The sequence below is a fragment of the Colletes latitarsis genome, chromosome 2 (genome assembly GCF_051014445.1).
Source record: "Colletes latitarsis isolate SP2378_abdomen chromosome 2, iyColLati1, whole genome shotgun sequence".
NCBI classification, from domain to species: Eukaryota; Metazoa; Arthropoda; class Insecta; order Hymenoptera; family Colletidae; genus Colletes; species Colletes latitarsis.
In genome coordinates, this window is record NC_135135.1 from 15277127 (window position 1) to 15299452 (window position 22326).

General features: G+C 44.1%; 1 protein-coding gene across 2 annotated transcripts in view; it reads right to left on the reverse strand.

The window, feature by feature from the left end:
- LOC143351785 (uncharacterized) overlaps positions 1-22326 on the reverse strand; it is a 304713-nt gene that overhangs the window by 140270 nt on the left and 142117 nt on the right. The window contains exon 4 of one of the 2 annotated variants that reach the window (XM_076783701.1): positions 20386-20616. The exons of the other annotated variant lie outside the window; for it this stretch is intronic. Within the exon in view, the coding sequence (XP_076639816.1) occupies positions 20386-20440 (55 nt within the window). The 5' untranslated portion in view covers positions 20441-20616. The remainder of the gene's footprint in view (positions 1-20385; positions 20617-22326) is intronic. 2 annotated transcript variants of the gene reach the window in all.

Here is a 22326-nt window from a genome sequence, read left to right on the forward strand (position 1 = left end):
TTAAGGGTTTAATAACCCTCTAAAATATTAATGTAAAATTCGCAAAAAATGACAAAGTTGCAGAAGATTTAGTAGACTTAAAAAATGTAATATGCGTAACGCTTGAAACTAACCGCTCTTTATTTCGGAACATTCATTTGAAACTCTTTTATTATTTCTGCTGTGGTAAAGGTTTCATATGAATGGAAAGTGTTTTGATCGAGATAACTATATGAATCAAGAATAGAATAGAAATCGAAATTTAGAAATATTGGTATATTTACTAGTCATTATTTCACACACACACAAAATTTTTATCGAAAGAAATATATTTCACAGCTGCAATAAAAGATCACCGACTGAACGCACTTGCAATATAATTTATCGAAACCAATTTTACATTAGCTTTTTGCATTAGCATTTGCTGTGGATTAATTTTATATAAGCTTTTCTATCGTAAATCAAAATATAATTTATAACAGCATAAATATATTTACTCGTATTTCTTTTAAATACCTTTTCACCGTTAATAGTTTTTCTTTTTTACCAACCAGGGGTGGAGCGTATAATATTTTCTGCCCGGGGGTGTGGCTAAAGCAAACCAGGAAAAGCTTAATTTATTGTCTGACGTTTCGATTTTATTTGCAGGGATATATCAACAGTGTAAACTATTAAACATTTATAACTAATCTAAACAAAATTAATGTTCGAAACTTGAGCAATTTTATGAATAATAATTTCCAGTAATTTTTACACAGAGATAATATTTGAAAAATTGAACGTCCATTTGGTTTCATTGATTTTATTCTACGTTTTGATACAAGTGTATACCGAGCACCTTTCGTATATTTTGTAGGAATAGAAACGAAATTATTTAATTTCATAATTGCCGCGTAAAGTATGCAGCTTGTACATTTCTCATTGCCCCATAAATTCTCTATTTATCATAAAGTTAACATGGCAATTAATTAATGCCAACGGTGGCTTTTAATGCGACTGACGATATCGACTCATTAATATTAATCGCGCTGAGTTACAGACGCTTAAGTACTTAATATTTCTGGTTAAATACCCAGCATTTTGGAATCGAGGTGTCTATCGGACCGAAGAGGCAGATAACCATGGATTCCAATCGCGATGAGAGAAATTAAATGGACGAACAGCTAGTTTGCAACGCTTATTAACTTTACGCCGTCGAAACGCTTCTAAAATACTGCTCGAACGATAATCACGATTGCAAATAAACAACGTGAACTTATAGAATCGTCGATTTAGATAAGAAAAGGCTCGAAAGTCTGATGAAACTTTTACGCGCGAATTAAGTGCGTGTTGCACAACCGGAACAAATATATTTTGAAACGTACCTAATGAAATAAAGTTATAGACGCGATCGGTGTTCTTTTATTGTAGCTCTCGAGCATGACGTCAATCTTTCACACAAGAGTACTCTCCAGTCACGATACTCGACTAACAGAGACTCGAATTTCAATCTACCGACGCGTAATAAAAAGGCAAATAATTTTTATTATTTATGGAACCTTGGAGCGCCCTATTTCGTACGGCGCGCCTAGGTCACTGCTTAGGTTTGCCAGCGACTAGATCCGGCACTGCGTATAGGTATCGGTATGTGACTTCGGAGTCATACAGGGTTAGGCTAAATTCCATTACACAATCGAAGTTCGTAAAACGTACAAGTATGAAAGATATTTCGCCGTGAGTCTCGTTTTGTTTCCACGTTCGTTACTCTCTGCTCTGGGCAAAGCTGTTATTCGAACAGACAACCAAACACACCAATATTCGTAGAATTTATCTCACCAAGATATTTTTATTTGTAAAATATTTTTGGACTTTTCTTAGGTATTGCAACCTGTGGATATATTTATCTCTAGAATTTTTAATTTCATTCATACGGCGGAGGTTTTTGACTCGTTGAAAATTTTTGCTCGAACTATTTGGCCATCGTTGCAGGCTAGAAATGACCAATACCTTTTGAAAATTGCCCGTCGACGACCAGTAATAGTTTCGCGTAAGAACTCACGCGGACCGTGAAGGACAGATTCCCCGCGATACGCGCGTATCGAAAGCCGAAACATATTGCTTGCACTTGTGAATCTGAAATATTGACAAGCCGATATACACGCAGCCATTCAAGCCAGCGGCTCCGATTAAGCGATAGAATTAGCGGACCATGTCCGAGCGTTAAACGGCCAACGTTTCTTCGAGAGGGATTATTAGTTGCGCAATAACGTAGCCTGAATTATGAAAGTCGGTGAACTCCCGCGACGAACATAACTCGAGCGGTTGCCCCCTTAAGTTTACCGGATAAATTAGCGCGCGCCGTGTAACGAGTGCAATCTGATACACGCACGATGTTTACAATACCATTATTCATAGCGAGTATCGCGTTGGCCGGGGCAATTAATTCCTTTAAAACAGGCCCCGGGACGAAACTTTTGCGCTTCATTTTTCCTCGATATGGAATAGAAAGGTCCGTGTAATGGCCCGTTGAATAAAAGCGACTCGCGCTGGACGTTAACCGTAACAAACTGGTTCAACTTCGACGCGTCGTTTCGGTCGAAAGAGGAATTATCATTTTTCGGATCGAGGCAAAGTTTGCTGATAATGATTTACTACCGGTACGGATTTATTACGCAAACATATTTGCACGCGAATGTATTAAGTGACTTGGTAACGGAGAAGTTAGTCGAAAGAAATTCGTAGATAATTGAAGAATCATAAAACGATAAATACCTGCGGCGAGAAATTTCTTTGGAAATTGGCTGTGAATTTATCTGTGTCAAGTTTTGACTTACCTGAAACAAAAAGAAAGAATCAAATTAGTGACAAGGAACACGGTAAATACATAATTCTGTCAAGGCTGTAAAGAGATATTTTTTTTAATTTATATTTTCGTATACTTTTTGTGTAAATACTGCAAGGAATCGTGAAGAGATTCTTGAAGTACGTATCAATTTTATTCCACATTTTCGGTATTTTTACTTGTAGAGTCACTTCCATTTTGGTTGCATCGAGCATTACGAGACACTCTGTAGAACGTGTCTTCTTTTTTTCGTTCGAGAGCCCGCGGACCCCCTGGAGTCCACAGTCTGAGAAAGACTGGGTATAATTTATAAACGAAGAACATACATAATTGACCAGATATACGAAAAGGCCGCACCGAACGTCTCAAAGGGTCTCAGGTTCCTTATTGCTGGCCTAGGCCATAGTTTCACCACCCAATCTCGTTCCTACCGCTTCGAGAATCTTAATAACAATTTACGTGCTACTATAATTTAATTTTTGAGTCGACCACAAATTAAATTTCAAGTGGGAAACCTCTATTAATATCGTATATCTCGATACCAGGACCTGGGCACTTTTGAAACAAGACTATATGAAATATTATTTCAAGTAACACGTTATTTTATTTTATAATTACTTGAAATAATTATGAAACTAATTTTAATATTTGAATTTTCATAAAATAAAATCTTTTTGTCGATTATCTTCAGAATTATTTCTTTTGACCAACTTGAAATAAAGAAATAACTCATTGATATCACAAATACCTCGACGTTATTCTTATTTTCAAATAAAGGTCTAAAATAAATTATTCCAAATGAAATTTGCCCAGGTCTGCCCGATGCATCGTGAGTTAAACAAGTAGTCGAGTATCACAGCCATTCGAGTCCAGACCGTTAGAAAGAAAAATCTTTTATTAGCGAGATATTTTGCACCCGGTGTCATGGTACGTTCGCGCAACAGAGTCAGTCGTCGTTAAAGCACGCTAACGGAGATTCGGATAAAGAAACATCCAGCGAACCGAAGTACTCGAACCTTCAACGCGTCCGAGTGTAACGACCGTTTGATTTCTATTTCGTACGTTTAATGCGCGTATTTGTACGTGTCGGAAATGGACCGTTCGGTCGTCAGAAATAGTTAAAACGCCTATTCGCGCGACACGGGGACGGGTAACGAGCGTCAAAATCGCCGTTCCATCGATCGTAACGCGCTCGTTGGAAGCGGCCGGGTCCAGCTTGACGCTTCGACACGCTCGTAAAGCCACGCTCGTCGCGCGGACGATCCCCCGGGTTAAGTTGTCACCGTGGCCGCTTCGTAAAGAGGTTGGCCACGGCTTGCCGAGGGGGGGCATTAAGCGCGGAATCATCCTGAAATATGGTCAGATAAAAACAGCAGGCTACGACCTGCGGGACGCAGGCAGGTCGGGTTACGCATCGGCTTTACAAACGACTGACCTCCGGCCCATCCGCTCGGATCGTTGGAATGGAAAATAAACCGAACGGCCAGGTAAAAATGCGAGGATCCGGGGAAACCGGCAGATAAAGTTCCCCCCGGGGAATTGGGGGGTCCTCGAAACTCCTTTTCGGACCCTCGAAACCGCTTTTCTGCTCGAAAACTTTACAAGTTCTTACATAGGGCTCTCACATAGATTCGAAAATATTAAATTGCTCGAGTACACTTCTAGCAGGTACTTATATGCTCGTAGAATTTTTTTAAATTATCCGTATATACAGGTACCTCCCACTCGAATTCGTACACTATAATATGGTGGAGTTTTTGTAATACTTCTTATTCTCGAAGTAGCTTCTTTTTCTTTTACCAAATGTCGTTGTCTATTACACTGTGTTATTTACTTCTATTTTTCGAAGTAGTTTCTTTTGGTTCGATCTTTTTTTGACTTGTTTCTTACGAATTCTTTCCAGTTATTTTTATAATCAATTGTTGTATATTATTCCTATTTACAGTAGTAGATTTTTTTTTCGATATTAACGGACTAGCGAAATATACCCAATTACATGGACTTAACCTAGGTCAACCTTATATAGTCTTTTCGCATATGTGATGTTTGAAAGTCCCTGCGTCTCTTTGTGGCTCTACAAGTTTTCTTTTTAATTTAAATCCTTAAATACCTCAATGTATGAAAGAATAGATCTATGGAAGCAATTTCTTTTCATTTACGAAAGTGAATTACCATGTTATAGTGTACGAGTATAACTGTACACAGTTCAATTTTATTCATTAATCAAATTCGTCGAACCAGTTTCCCCCATGGCGAATCCTTGATCGTTTAACAATCACAATAGGTCTTCCTACGCTTGTTTAAGGACTAATTCGGTCCACGATCGATAAATTTTAGAGCTTCCTTCGCGAGATGTTACAGTCGTATTAAGAACACAGACCACATCAGGGTGTCCTTACCCTCCTATTTTCCCTAATTTCGGTGAATCGTTGTTGTCACCTAACCGCTGTCGTCGTTCCCCGACGATCGCTACGTCCTCGCGCAGCCACTAAACCGAGAACCGAGATTATTTGCACGGATGCAGGGCTCACCATAAAATCGCTCCATTTCCGTGGCGCGAGCAAGGTCAAGCCCGTTTCCTTCGAGAGCGGAATAACGCTCAGCGGGTACGCGGCTATTCGCGAGAGAAGATACGAAACGAGCGTGTAAACGTCGCGTATTTCACGCCAATGAAAACCGTACGGATCATTACGGGCGATCGCGCTCCGACGAGGAAATTCCCGACGTTGCGTATATAGTAGGCAACCTTACGGGCGTACCGCTCCGCTGGAAGGACGAACGAGGCAAAAATCGCAAGAAGTATGGAGAACTGTACGTGCGAGACAAAAGTGAAAATATCGGACGCAGGCGGGGCAAACTAGAAACATTCGATGGGGGACTTTGGAGGATTAAATAGCGTATTTTATTGCTTTTGTAGCTTCTAGTTTCCTACAAATTGAGCTACGCCTTAGCAGATATGTAAACACTGGACGTAAAAAATTATTCACCGAAACGACTTTCGTGTCGTCTGTTTAATAGAATTTAACACTCACTTTTGCTTGCTTTAAAAATTCTGTCTGTGTTGGCAAAACATTATGATGTCTAGAATCACGTGTAATCGTTTTTAATAGAGTACGGTCCTGATTTTATTACGAGGCAAGGCATAAAACGGAGCAAACGCGACTTTTATTTTTCCTAGATACCAATTGCGTTATTGTAATGAGAGGTTTCGTTTATTTCATTTATTCCACCAAAACGTACGGGAAAAAGGAGAACCAAGGGCAAGAACAAGGAAACGAAATCAATAAGAGCAGAGTGAGGTAAGCGCCAATAAAGAGGGCGATTAAAAGGTACACGGGCGTGCTCCGCGCCGGGGAAAAAGGAAGATGAGCCGCGGCGAGGCGGAATTAAGCGACATTAAAGAAAGATGCTAAAAAGGACGAAGTAAAAAAAAAGAGGAAAAAAAGGAGGGGATTCGAATTAACGAAGAGTCCGAGTTCGAGGGAATCGCGCCCGGGAAAAAGGAACGAGCGACCGGAGTAAACGGAAAGGAACGAATCGCGGGTAGATTAAAGAGAAGGTCGAGAAAAAGAGCAACGCGATAAAAGAAAACGAGCCTCAGCTGGCAAAGGAAGGAATCCAGAAGGAAGCAGCGTTACGTTTACACCCACCGAATCGTACACGGTCACGGGAACGGGGAGGAAAAAAGGTAGAAAGAGACATTAGAGAGGCCTGAACGGGTATGCCTTTACGATACCGTCCTCCGCCATAAACGTCACGTATCTTTGGCTAAAGAGAGCTCATAGTGGCGCCCCTTGCGCGCTCACGGCCCTTTATTAACGACGTGACTCTGCGGACTTCCGGGACTGACAAAGAACCACCTCCCTGTGGAACAAAGGCGAAGGACCAAGAGTTTCGTGCGCTCTTCTCCTCTTCCGAAATAATTATGTCGCCGGAAGGCACGCTGGACGATATACGAGACGGGGGTCGCGACCCCTGAGTGGTCCCGAATCACCAAAAAGATGAGAAATAAAAGTATTCGAACTGAAAATTCCATGTTCGATGTTGTAAATTCTTTTTTTATTAAGTACAAGGATGTTCTTTCATTTGTGATTTAAAAGCCTTTTCGTTGGGTTTGTAAATAAAGAGATCAATGCTTATATCCGTCAAGGGGTTAATAATTGTTTATCGTCAAATTTTGTGTACCCTTCACCGGTCATTCTTTCCATCAGTGTTCTATAATTTGTAATTTACTAGCCTATACGTTGGGTTTGTAAACAAATATCCGTCAAGAGGATAATAATTGTTGTGTACCCTTCTTCACTGGCCATTCTTTCCATCAGTGAGTTCATCCGCTAAAAAACTGCGCAAGTTCGCTTAGTCCTGGCCAGGGATTCGCAGAGGACGCGGAGGAAGATACAAAGCAAGCTTCGAGCGATCGAGCCTAATCCGATTAAGACCGACCAATATCTGGAATCTTCCCTGGGCGGGTCCCTCGATATCGTTCGCGACTTCACGATCCGAAATATCGACGTAAAAATGCGGAGCAACGATTCCTCCGCGAGGGGCTAGGTTGGGGGGCGGGAGCAGGAGGGCGAGCAGCCCGGTGTCTCCCGATTAAGAGCGAGCTTGCGTTCCGAGGCGGTCGTAACGCCGCTCTAAGAGCCCGTACCTGTCCACGGCCGGGTAATACCTGAAAACATGTCTCTATCACGAAGGGGAATCTCCCTCGTCCGGTAACGCCTTCGCATAAAACCGACGTTTTATCCCGTCTCCGGCGTCCGCGACGTGTTTACGGCGTTTCTATAGTCGACGGTGCAATAACCAACGTCCCTCACCGCTGGCCAGCATCCAAACGGGGGATGGGGACGAGGGCCGAAACGGGGGTTAGGGGGAGAGAATATTTTCACGGGGCGGTGTCTAAATTAAGAGACGGGAGCGTAAGGTGGCGCCGTCCGGTATCGGCCTTTTCTGCCCTTTTCCGGTTTCGCTTCGCGGCTACCAATACCTTTGATTCCGACGGTGATACACGACCGGCCTTAAGTGCCTCCCTCCCCTTCGTCTTTATCTCTTTTACTTTTTTGCGTTCGTTCCTCTCGGACGTCTTTTTTTTTTATTTCCGTTGCTTTCTGGCCGTCCTTATCTTGGGTGCACTTCCACCGACTGTCCTTTCACTGGGCTGCTCCTCCGATGATCGTGTCTCGGGCAACCTGGCCTGACGGAACCTGATCGATGCGCTTGTCCGATTGGATATCGGTTAATGGGCCGGGATCGTCGCGCAGAATATTTGTTTGTAAGCGTGCACCGCGAGAAATCTCGTCGTTTAGTGCGGACGTTGTCCAAGTAAATTATTTGGAAATCGATCGATGAGATTGTACGTAATTAGAAATGACTAGAGGTTTATGCATTTATGGGAAATTATAATTCTCGAGAAACTACAGAATGCACTCAACACTAGGTTTACCCTTTCTATAGACAAAAATATGAATTTGCGTGAAGATCCTCAGTCTAGAGCAATGCAAATTTCTGTAAGCTTTCTCGTATTAATACATTATCGAAGGATAAAATGATATTTCGTAAATGGCGTCCGATCAGCGTCGATTCGAGCGGTATTTGCGCCGTGCAACTTTGTAAACGCCCCGGGTACGACGAACCGAAAGAATATATGCCACGGTGGAAACAGAAATCGAATGCGAACGCACGGTTGAATTTCTCAGCGGACGACAGAGACCGGCAGCGACGTTCAAAAGATACGATTCACACGGTGAAAGAAAACGGTGAACGACGAAGGTGGTTCTCCTCTGCTAGCCCGTTCGCAAGAAGGACAGCGTTTTCGTATTCCATCGGCGTGTTGTCTGGGTTGTCATACCGACACGCCAGCGACGACACTCCGAGTCTTCGTACGTAGTTGGTAGGCAGACGTGCCAACCCGACGGCTAAATATGCTCAAAGTCACGGATCCAACGATCGCCGAGGCTCGACGAGTATGCACGCACCTGTGCTTTTGTTTCCTCGCGCATTCAGCTTTCAATTTTTTAACGGGCCTCCGCGCTAAAGTAGCCAGCTGCGCATAAATACGTCTGCTTTCCAACCTGACAAGATTTTCTATCCAATTTCTATTTCCCACGTCCGAGACGACAGTTTCTTTCGCGACAGACTCGAATCAAAATCTTTCTTAAACCATCGAGAATCGTGAGAAAGCGGTCAAAGGGAACGAAATTGTCTTTTTATCTCTTGTTAACGGTTGGGGTTTGAAGAATAACCCCGTAAAATATTAGAGTAAAATTCGCAAAAGTGACAAAGTTGCAGAAGCTTTAGTAGATGTAAAAAATGTAATATGACATTCGTTTGAAACTCTTGTTATTTCCACTGTGGTCGAGTTTTCATACGAATGGGAAGTGTTTGGATCGAGATAACTATGTGGACCAAGAAGCAGATGAAACTTCAAACGTGTGGCTCTATAACTCTATAACTATATTTTGTACAGTGACTCCTAATACTATATACTAGAGTCCTTCTGTTTACAACAAATTTTTGAAGACCTCTCGCGTCAGTTCCTATTACGACTATAATAATTAATATTATTAAATGATCTTGAAATGTTCTTTCGACCCCATTAAACATTCATTAGAAAAAGTCTCAAAGTTACCCCCAAAAAATTCTTGAAAATTTCAAGAGTCGTCGAGCAACGATTGCTCGTCTTTCCTTCGTTGCTCGAAACTTTTATTCAAAGCGATTTCCATCCCCGGGATCGAGTTGGATCGAAAACCAGGAAGTTTTCAAGCTTCCCATTTCACGAGCCCGTCTCCTCGCGACCGTGCATTCGATCATCCAACGGATAACGATCTCCGCTCGATTTCCTCGAGCAGCGCGCACGGTACTGGCATGATCGATAAAAATACTCGGGCAACTTCGTCCGATCGACAATGATCTCACGATTAAGATTGACTTCCGCCGGTGTGCAGTCGTCGGTCACGCGACCGAGATTTGTCGCCGGATTGCGGCGTTGTTCACCGCGACGCGGATCGACGTCATCGGTCGCTGCGAGGCGTCGCCGTAAAAATCGTTATCTGACCGTGGCGCAGCGTCATTTGCATTTTCATAGGGCCGCGAGGTGTAGTTCACGGCTCGTTAGATCGGCACCGTGCAACGGGAGCTATCTGCACGCGCTTCGACACATTTCACGCATCTTATTCCACTCGTTAAAGTCTCCGGGATCTCTTCGCGCCCCGCCAATTCGGCCGAACGCCGACGATCGTTTCGCGAACGAAATTATCGTAGCGCGGAGTCTCATTAGCGGCGAGGGTTTTCGACCGAACTTTTTAATTTCGAGCCTCGACGGGACGAGTAGAAGAATCGAGATTACGCTACCGGTTCCGAAATAACTTTTTTGCTACACGGGTAGAACGAAGAATCTCCTTCTCGAGGACTTGTTCTTGGATTAAATGCGATTCTCGGTGGTGAAAATTAATATATTCTATTGTGGGAGAAAATATGTAGCAAACGATCCAAGGGAGTGTTAATTCTAATTAACAAAGAAATGTCAAATGATTTTGATATAAAGAAATATTATTCAATTAGAGAGTCTCGTAAAACACGAACATAGTATCGATAGCAAAGAAATAAAGAAGTTCGCATAGACAATTTCCTTGTTTAACCGTGTTTCCAATACACGGCCATTTTAACACGTGGACAGCCATATACGAGCTACCTTGTAATTGACGACCTGTCACCGGCCACCATCTACGAGTAGATAATGAACAGTGGGCGTTTGAAAGAAGAATAAACATCAGTATACATTAGAGGCCTGAATGTTTATTCATGAACAAGAAAAATAGGTAACAAATTATCTTGTAGCCGGTCGCCAGCGCGAAGAGCGACGTTGGGAACTGTTTCTTTCAACGACACTATAGCAGTCGACGTGTTAATCTTGTTATACAAATGATCTCTAAGATCGTATTGTGACATTTAACGTTATAGCATTCGATTATTTATAACACTCGACAATATTCGAGGAAAACAAGATCCTGCGTTATCTTCGTTTTTACGTGTTTTTAAGACTACGAAGCACTGTAATAGAGGAAGTCGCTTCGAACAAAGGCACTTATTATTTTATACTTTGCACTCCAAGAGTTCATTTTAATAGGACTGGCTACTAGAATAGAATGTTGTACCGCCATTTTAAGGAATATTAGAAATGTTTGTAATTTAAAATTTCTTCATTTGTTTTATTAATTTGTGTTGCTATATTAAGTAAATCTTAAATGGAATTGTGGTGTACATTATGTACATCGCCAACGTAAGTACAAAGGGTTAATACTGTACTGATGATTTTTAAAAAAAGACCACGATTTTCTTATTTACTCAGTCCGTTCGCAGAGACAGGTCGCTTTATTAAGAATAAAATATTCACTGAATCTCGAATCATAATATCCAAGATAATTGCTTGCTTTCTGCAATCTACTTATCATAGTACACATCAGCGCTGATGCGTAACAGCAGCTGGCGTGACGGGCGTACTATGTTAGTTAATAAGAGTGGAGCTGCCAGAGAGGCCAAGTACCAAAATTAGTCACGTTTTCTCTAATTATGCTAGGTACCGACTCGCCATTGTCAAGAACCCCAGAAGAGGAAATCGCGTTGGTTCGCGATATATTTATTATAAACGCGTCTCAAGAAAGACTAGAAGCAAAGAAAAATTAAAGCAAACAAGAAACGAACGAGAAACGGAGCGTTGAAAGAGTCGAGTTCCTCGGGGACAGCGAGTTTAATCGAGCCACTGTCTCCGGACGTTTCCACCGCCATTAAATTCAGCCTAGATACAACGAATAGGGACGAATCGCAGCGGACTTCTCGTCCGCGGCAATTACGCTCCAACCGCGCCAGAAAGCCTCGCCACCTGGCGTCTCGGACCGATTCTTCGAGTCGAACAATCTCGATTCGATCCTCGTTTTATCGAGTCGACCGTCTTCCCATTCTGATAGCTCGTTATCGACGGTCTCCCATGGCTACCGCGCGCCGGATAATGGCGCCAGCGCCGACACGCGCTTTCTGTTACTCCTCTCGCAGGGCATCGCCGTTTCCCCCGAAAGATAAACGCGTGCCGTGACGTCGCAACGCACACGGCAGGCATTCAACAATTCGCGGAGGGCAATTAAACGACGTGACTCGCTCGATTCACCGGCATGGAAACGTCACGGCGCGATTAAGGAATCGCCTCCCCTCGAGAGCCACATGCAGAAACGACAGGGCGCCCGGGGAACCGTTCGCACGCGCCCCTCGTTCCGTCGGAACGACCATCCGGTTCTGTCATTCATCATTCCGACCGAGAATCTCTTAAGGGGGCACTCTCTGGTCTAGACGCCAATTTTTTAGCTGCTTGGAATTTCGAAAATGAAAGAAAAACGTCCACGCGGAATTCCAACGTTAATTCGAACCATCCTTTTCGACGGGGGATGACTAATTCACTGTGCACTTTAACCCCTCGACGAACGATTTTAGAAAGTATTCTTGTCTAGATTTCTTCTTTATTGCACCTTCTTAAAGTATAGATTTCTTTTAATCCGCAATATTTACGAAGTTACAGCTCGTAAACAGTCGCATGGACCATCCTGTATAATTATACTAGTAGCAGAGGAGTAACGCTACAAACATTTATTTGCATCGTATTATACACTTCTTCAAGTATCTATCATTTCATACACAAATAAATACACTATAAATGTTAGTAGTTCTAGTGTTAAAGTTTGTACAAGGAATGGCCACAAAAAAGAATTTTTTGTTTTCATCTCATATCGATGATATAGATAGTACTTCGTTTCTAGCCACGAATAAAACAAAAATAATACAATTTGAGAAAGCAACTGTTGGTTGTTTTTGCTACGAGGTTCGAGGTATAGAAACCGACGATCGAAAGTCAAATAGAGTTCAATGGATTCGTCTTCGTGGCACCCGTCTGCCAAAAGGGAGGAACGTTTCAGGAGGATGGTCGCAATGGGAGCACCGGTTGCACAGAAGCAGCGTGCAAACAGGATCTCGATGGAGCCCCGGAGGTGTGGGTCGAAGGAACGGAGGAAGCCGAAGGGAAACGGCAGCTAATTTCGTTAAGTTCGTCTCCCGCTGTTCGAGATACTAATAGGCCCGCCATTATGACGGAAGCGACGGCCATCTCAAAATTGCACCGCGAAGATTCCTAATCACGTTTCCTCGAGACAAAGCGCGCGGCGCCCGGTAAGAAAGACGAAAACGAGCAGCAGGGAAATGGTCAGAGGAACGGACGAGAAAAAGTGCCAAGAACCGCGGCGAGTTCGCTCGAGGTGGGAACAAAAGCCACCTTTTCTCCCCCTTTACTTGTTCTTCTTTCGTCCTCCTCTTCTTCTTCTGCGTCTACCGAGGGGCTTTTGGCTCACCACGTACAGGGATCACTCCTCTCGTCCACCATTGTGACTTCTTGCACGTATGAAAAACCACAAACCGCCGACGTTATTTCGCGGCTGCGAACACGAAGGGTCTCCCGTTCCACGAAGCCCAGACCACGTAATATCCAGGACCCTTTCGTTCCTTCCTTTCGCTCCTCCGGCTACTTTGTCCCTTCGTTTGATCCTGGTCTGGCCATTACCGCGATACGAAATCGCCTCCTCGTTTGATCGACAGTCGATCTTCTCGTGGATCATCGCTGTGTCGCTTATCGAGCAAGGGTTGAAAACACGAAGGCGAAATAAAAGATCGCCAGGATCGGCTTCGAGAACTCGATAATGGACACGGTCGGAGAAACGAAGGGACTCGGTTGCGTGTCTCGGGCTCGTATTCTTAGATCCCTTAGATCCGCTAATGGGAGAAAATCGCGGATTCCCATTCGAGGTAATTGGTTTGATTCTGTCGAGGAAGATCGTTTCCTGGATTTACGATAATTGCAAAAAATATGGATCGTGGTATTTATAATTAATACGCTCGCAAAGAAACGTGCCTCGATGCATCGATATAGGGTGGAACGACGTTTTTAAAACGATAACCGGATGGGAAGGTCTCCGTTTCTGAGACTATAATGGAAACACGAGCTTTAATTCGATTGCATAACCGACGGAAAATTGTCCCCGCGCATGGTAGCGTGTTCCAGCGAAACGCTCGCCGGCAGCAACGCAGAAAAACGAGCCGTTTCGGTCGGCGAGTTAAGTTTCCAAACTGGCCGCGAACGAGTCGGTCGCCGAGGCGAGTTTTCTCGGCCGTTCGAGCCGCAAACGTCAGAGAGGAACCCGTTGAATGGATCGGCGTGTGGTCGCGGAATCGTTTCGCTTCCATTGTAGCCGACAGTACATAAAGTGAGTTTCCAACTACGAGTATCGCCCACGTATCGCCGACACGTTGTCATGTTTAATTTGTCTACGATCCGACAGCCGGCGGACGCATGATTCGATAGTTTGTCTCAGGCCACGCGATCGTCGGTTGCGATAAACGTCAACGTCGACCGCGATTTTCATGCGATCGGGGGGCTAGATCTGGACTAACTTAACGCCAAAAATGGATCGTTTCTGCGTACGTTCTCCATACGTTATCACGAAACGATGGACGGCGATATTCGAAGAATTTTCAATATGATGGAAGGTTCAATTAAGGAAAACTCGTGTAAAACTGTGAAACGAGAAGTGATATTTGACAATTTTTTTACAGCATAAGGATTTGATGAAACTTTTCACCACTTTCCATATATATTCTTTAAGATTTCAAGTTACAAATATTTCTTTTTTTGTTACGTTTTATCGACTTTGGATGAAATAATAAATATTATTCCTTATGTCGACGGCGTTGATCGGCGTGCAGTCGAGCATTTTTGTTCAAACAACATTTTGTTCATAATAGTACTACGCAACGTATGAACTAAAATTCTCTTTAAAAAATGCTATACACGGCTCTGAACACAAAACAATGATCCTTGTCGTCTGGCGCTTAAGGAATAACATTTATTATTTCATCCAAAGTCGATAAAACGTAACGAAAAAAAAATATTTGTGCGTTGAAATGTTAAAGAATATATGTGGAAAATCGCGAAAAGTTTTATCAAACCCTTACACTATAAAAAAATTGTCAAATATCACTTCTCGTTTTACCATTTTACATGAGTTTCCCTCCGAAAAACGTTAGATTTTCATTGAAACTCGTCGAGTTTTAATTGGGAAATATATTCGTATCGTTATGTCGATCAAATTCAACAGAAGTTGTTAATATATAAAATTATGATTCCTGGAATTTTAATTATGAAGTCTGAGACCCGTTAAACTGATGGGTTTGTAAATCTAGCATTAATTAAACTTTTGCTCGTCGGTTTAAAAAATCTACGAAACGTAAATAAAATTTGTCTAACTTAAATAACAGGCTGCTGACTTTCAACGACTAATGTGCCGAAAAACTCCTCCCAGAGATCATTATTCTTCGCTAAAACGCCAAGTATTAAGATCGACCAGACATTCCGTAATTGGAAGTCTCGAACCATCTGAAAGTCTACGGATAAGTTGTCTTCGCCAGAGTGGAACAAAGATACGATAACTGCTCGAATTTATTTACTTTCTCCGTAAAAACGGAGCAATTACTACTATTTATTGTCGCTAACGGGACTCGGCCATATTTTTACACGGGGGAAAATAATGTATAAACACCGTGGTCGAAAACTAGCGATGTTAAACGCGCCGCGGCGTCGTTAATCATTCGCTTTGAACTTTAGCACTCCGTGTATTAGGTTTGAATGATGTTAATTGGATCGGAAGAACCGCAAGTTGATATAGATTTTAAATTATACAGCGCGGTAAAATTTAATTGATTCTAGGGTGGATGAGCGCATGGCCATTAATAATCTCGAGTCTACGTACAGCTGGTTATCCTCGCCTGGTTAGGGTTCATGGGTCAAGTTTTCTCGATATGAAATCGTAATTAGGGAAAAATGTAAAGGTTCTCATCTAAGAACCGTGTCCATTTCAGATTGCAAAATTTCTGGCTAGCTTCTGGGTAGTTTAGATCGTCCACGATCCACGTACGAAAGGAAGTTTCACTTTTCCCAAAGAAAGCGTCGCGTCCGGTCGCGTCGAGCGGATCCTTCGCTGCGAGAGGAAAGGAAAATCTGAGAAACCGTTAAAGCCACGGCCACAGGCTACCCTGACCCACAGAGCGAATCCATCCTCTGGTAGGACGCGTTGAAACAATAACAGAGCCCGGCTCATGGGCTGTCGGAAACAATGGAAACGAAGCCGCGTTCGCGATTCATACGGCAGCCGTAGAAAAGATAAAGCCAGATGCTTTGTGGCCCATAAATAAGTCAATTGGCAACGGCGGCCAGCCAAGGGGCCATTCAACGACGCGACGAGCAATCGCGTTTGTATTTTGAGCGACAGCCAATATTTAACTCCGGCAATGGCGATCGGTACAACCAGCTACGACCCGAGGGGACCGCCGAAGACAAGTCGTGTTCCTTGACGTAAGGCTAAGGTCGGGGATAACCGACGTCGGCTTGCCAAGCCTCCGCCAGAGGAGAAGACCCTACATGGCGCTTTCGACGGGACGCCAAGGGATGCTTCGCGATTCCTAGAATCCGACGACGACGCTTCGAGCTTCTCGCGATCCGCTGCTAATCGCGCCACAGTGTTCGAAAACGGCGATTTAGACGCGAAAAAGTCCAATTTTTAGTCCAATCTCTAATCATTTTACCTTAAGTGTCATTAAGCTTGCAAATCCTTCATTATTTATCCCTAGAAATTGTTTAAATAGGTTAATTTTTACTCAGATCGACGAGGGTCAATTACAATCATTTTTGGTAAATAGACATATCAGTCGGGCGTTTGTTTATATTTCTTGTCAATTGTCGTTGAACCAGATATAGAGAAGAGCAAGTTCCATCTTACGGAACGTGGTATATTAAAAGCTACAATTATGAGAGGGAAAAGTAAATTAGCGATGTACCCTTTCTGTTATTGTTCCATGAAACGTTGTTTTCAGAGGCAGTACAAAGTAGCGTGTTTGAAAGTACCGTGACACGTTTGAGTTAATTGACGCGAAAATAGCTACCATTAAGTTAATTTTGTAAGTCGAACGCGTTTTGAAAAATAAACGACCGGTATGCCGACGTTTATAATCGCTCGAAAGAACGATCTAACGAGTTTATTTGTTTCTTCGTAACAATCGCAAAGTTTCCTGGCAATTTCGTCGAGCAACACGCACCGCTGATAAGATAACCGATCCACGGCTGCCGGAAATTGCGCTCCCGCTGATAACTCCGAGATCGTTCTTCCGTGAATTCTTACGACTTTGAACTTAACCCTTTCGCGACGGGTTTCAAGATATCCCCGAGAATTCTGGGTATTTCACGAGTCATGAACTCAACTCGAAGATCAAGTTCAGCGCAACGAGATAACGAACAGTTTACTTTACTCGGCTTTGTTCGCGATTTTGAGCAGTCTCTGATATTTCTTATTTCAAAATTATTAACCAGTACCAAAGAATAATCCGTAGACGGAAAAATGCAAAATTTGAAACACGTACATTGAGCATATTTAACCTTTTACACTCGACTGTCCAGCAAAGAATTTGGGTGAACCCTCTAAGGAAATTCAACGATATTATTGTTTTAAATTGAGAAGAAGAAAAAGTACTGATAAGAAAAGTATTTCGTTGATCGAAGAAAAGTCTCTGAGTGCATGTGGTTAAAATATATGTAGCTACAGAAAATACAGTATTAATATATTCTACGTGTAGCTAGTAATAAGAATATAAATTGCTCGATAGTATCGTGTCTGGGAAGCGGGTATAAGTACTCCCCGTTATTAAAAATGCTCGTCGAGACTTTAATGGCGATCGGACCGCCAAAATAATTGAATGACTTCCAGAAACCGTGGTTGTCCGAGGAACGATTCAGACGTCCACCTTGATTAATCATCGGGAATCGAGAAACGGTGTCCACGTTTATAAACCGGCAGCGGGAAACGAACATTAATCCCATTAGTGGTCGCGACAAAGAGCGGCGTTCGCCATTACCTCGGCATTATATCATGACGAATTCGTTCCGCGGGATCGGCGCTGTCACCGAATCACAGGCCGCACGGGGGTACCAGTTAACGAAGAGGCATCAGACAGCCGGAAGATAATGTATTCCCCGTGAAAAAGCCACTGATTGCCGTACCCATTGTGCGCCAAGTGTTGCACTTTCTGGCACACGGGACGCGGAACATATGCAAACGACACAACACGGCTGGTCCATCATTCTCGATATGTCAGCAGTTGAATCGAAACCCCGCTACCGAGTGATTTTTCAACCACTGACGTACGACAACTAGCAATGGGGGGAACTGTCGATGAACGAATTGATTGAAAATCCCGTGGCGATAAACATTGGGAAATTTCATTTCGAGCCTACAGAAACGAGCAAAATTGCAGGCTTCGTTTAAATAGAATGAAGTATCACTCTACTTTAACACTCTCCGGAAGAAATTTCAATCTCGAGTATAGGATAGAGCTGATTACTTAAATTTTAGTGGCGATAAACATTGCGAAATTTCATTTCGAGCTTATAGAAACGAGCAAAATTGCAGGCTTCGTTTAAATAGAATAGTGTTATTCTGCTTAGATCGTTTTCGGGAAAAATTTCAATCTCGAGTATAGGATAGAGCTGATTACTTAAATTTTAGTGGCGATAAACATTGCGAAATTTCATTTCGAGCTTATAGAAACGAGCAAAATTGCAGGCTTCGTTTAAATAGAATAGTGTTATTCTGCTTAGATCGTTTTCGGGAAAAATTTCAATCTCGAGTGTAGGATAGAGCTGATTACTTAACTTTTACTGATTTTAGTAGTTTGTTGTTCGACGCGTTAAAGAATTCGCTGACGTCGGAATAAATATCGTAAAATAATTCGAAGACAGTAGCCCGGACAGAGCAATTTCGCTGGGGGAAGAAAACGATCAGCGGGGACCCTCATAATTAGAAGAGCCCGAGCCAGATTCGGCGAGATAAGCCTGCTGGAAACTACGGGGTTTAAGTGGGTGCCTATTCGCTACCGTCAGCTCCGAAAGACTCCTAATTGTCAAGATTGAGAACCGTAATTACACACTTCGACATTCGCTCTTCCTACTCGAGACACCTCCGAGTCCCCGGGAATCGTTTTTATGGCGAAAGGGTTCTGAAAATACGTTCCAACCCACTCAATTTTAGAGGCCATGTTGATAAGGGATGCAGACAAAAATGTTCGAAACGAACGAACAGTGGATCGTATTTTTCGTAAATCTTAACTTTCGTTAACGAGTGACAGAAGCAAATTATCGTCGATTTTATTTTGTAAAAAATTTACTTTACTGACGAAAATTAATCCTACCGTGGCAAGTAAAGTTTGAATCGTATCAAAACAATTGGTCGCCGATATTTTCGTCGAATTATCAACGTCAATGAGATCGCGAGTGGGAGGTTGGTCTATCGAAAAATGACCTCGTGCCGATTAAACGGTAGCCGAACGTTGCTTCCATTCGCGTTATATAATTCGAAACGATCGTAAAGCAGAATTCGAGATTTCTTATCGACGATCGTGTTTGTTTTCCGTACGTCAGCTATGAACAGTCGACGGAGTATCGAGTACGGATTCCAACAGCGGAGAATAACGCCTACTTTGGTACACATGCGTTTCATAACTTTACGCAAGTTGCCACCGCGCGTTCCGTTGGATCGAGTTTGATACGATTTTGTCAACTGTCAACGCGTGTCACTCGAGAATATTAATTTACCAATTTTCGCGTCACATTTAGACGCTTAGAAAGCCCGCGAGTTCTCGAAAAATCGATCACTCTGTGAAATACGTACGTTTTACGCGGAATAAAAATTCTTTCAAATCGGCGTACACCTTTGGACGCGGTTCCAGCCGGCAAGAGGATTGCACGTTTCGAGCTGGCAATAAATGTCACTTAGTGGGAGGAAAATGTTGCTTACACCTGGAAAATTGTGAAGCGAGGCCCGTAATTTACGACGATTGCAACTGTCACTTCGTTGGTTCGCTATCGCGTGTAACTAATATCACAGTCAATGGAAACCATTGTTCTCAATGAAACGTAGGAATGAATGGCAACGCGTAACTGAGACCTTATTCGACGCGAATACTTTCAGTGTCCAGTAACCGCGTCGAAAAAGCAGCGGAAAGGATTAGAAAAGCCACTTGAGAAGTTTCAGAAACGTCACGCTACAAAACACCGCGAGATTTCTTAACCCTTTAATCTGAGGATCGTTAAATCGTTATGGAACTCAACTTATGGAAGTTAAATTCCACATCTGTCGTTTGTTTCCTCTCGATAAGAAAAAGACATGCTGTTTATCGTTCGTGTTTACATTCGACTCAGAGATTCGACACATTCGACGTTCTGGCGATCACTACGTTTCTACGTTTTCTTTATTGGGGAAATTGTGTATCGTTTGATTGTCAATCTCTGAACTGAACATGGTTACTCCAATGACAATTATGACACTGTGTTTGCAGCAGTTTTCAATCCCCGATAAATTGACACGAGGAGTTATCACAAAGGAGTAGGAGTACGTCATTGTCTGGCGTTACGAAGAGATGTCAGATGTAAAGTTGATGAACGTACTCACCAGTATAGCACCAGGCCGGCCAGACAACAGGGCTTTCGGTGTCCAGCTCCCTCATTCTCTCAGCGACCCGCGGACATCTCCACTCCGTACGTCCCGACGTGGCGGTAAGTATGTCCAGTTTGATCTCTGATACGAACTTCCGTCGTGAGAAACGACTGCCCGATGGACGTTTGGAAGCGGCAGGTCTGGCTCGCGGAGGCTCGTCGCTTCCGTCAGCGTGCAACCGACCACCTGTTGGACGTCAGATCAGTTTCGCGCGCGAACGCAGTAGAAGTCCGTCGAGGATCATGCCTCCGGGTCGTCGGTACCGACGTCGTCGACGGCGGGAACGTGCTGGCCCCGGAGTGCAGAGGTCGTCGAGCCCCCTTTTATCGCGTAGGTGCACGTGCACGGGCCGATTCCGAGAGACAGATAACGCGAGATAAGCCGTGTACGGCGGTGATAAGGCACGGGAGAACCGTCATCGACACGATTCCCTGCCCTTGTGACTTTCTCCGGCCTCCGTGGCGGCCGGCGGGGACGATCTCTCACGCGTGTTACACGAAAAGGTGTTTCGCACTCGCCTCGAATCGCGCACTAAATGTCACGGAAATGTCAATGAGGAGTCGCGGACGTTTGACACCTTCACTGTCCCCTTCCTCCGCGGTTCCCTGGGGCCGCCAGTGGTTAACCAGTCCTTCCTCCTTCTCGCGACGACGAACTTCGTGCACTCAACAATTCGGCGATATTACACTGACACTCGCGAAAAATCAACGATCGTGGCTGCGTTCCGGGGGAAGGGGAGGGGGCAGCCGGTTAAACACTTGGCGGAGATCTCGTTCCTGGAAACGACACCCCACGGAGAGTCGTTTTCGATTGTTTACACGCCGCGAGCGACGGGTCGCGTCTGCAACGAGGCCCGGATACGCCTTGTCCACGCAGAAGACCGGGTCACCAGGCGACGACCCGGTAGCGAACGGATTTCAGAGAGGATACGCGATCGATCGTTGCCTCCACGTTCGGGTGGATCGTTGACGTAGCGCAGGATGACACGACACTACAACACGGCACTGCTGCGTGAGGCGTCGTCCAAGGGGACAGACGGAGACAGAGGGAGAAGGACGAAGCCGGGTAGGGGGTTGAGAAGACGAGACAGAGAAAGGGGGGCAGAAGAGGGAGGAGGAAAAAAGAAGGGAAAAGTGAGAGAGAAAGAAAAAGACAGATAGAGATAGAGAGAGAGAAAGAGAGAAAGAGAGAAAGAGAGAGAAAGAAAGAGAGAGAGGGAAGAACCTGACCACCGGACACACTGGCTTCGGTAGGCACGACACACAGGTAAGCGGAGTGGCACTTAGGTTGGTGCACCTGCCGCGAGAGTCCGCGTCGTAATGGGAGCGGGGCAACGGGCGGCAGGTAGGCAGGCCTACCGCTCGTCAACCTGCGGGAGAAGGGGAATCAGTCACATGGCGAGGTGCCCCGCGTTGCCTGCGAACAAGGAGGTGGTAGCTCAACCAACTGCTGGTGGACAAAGGTCCCCGGTGGTGGTGGCGGTCGGCACGGAGGTGGTGGTGGACGACGTGGTAGGATGCAGGACCAAGGAGTAGGAACCGAAGAGGACCTCGAACGGAACGGACGCGGTGTCGGAGTAACCTGTCGCGGGAGTTCTTTGTGGGTGATTCTTCTCAATGGGCCACAAAGATAATATTTTCTTTCGGTAACCGACGTGGAAGCTGCGCTCTCCAACCCATCCACCGCGAACTGGAGTATCTCGCCTCTCCTACGCCCTGGGGTTGTTCGAACGAGAAGACGTGCGATCGAAAATTTAGCTCTTTCGTGGCTACGTGCATGCATTCAGTGGACAAAATTTCTTTTGGAACTATTTTGTTAATATTGTCGAAGAAATTGATGAATAGACTGTGGATGTTAAGCATTCATGAGGAATTTTTAATAGGCAAAAATATAGGA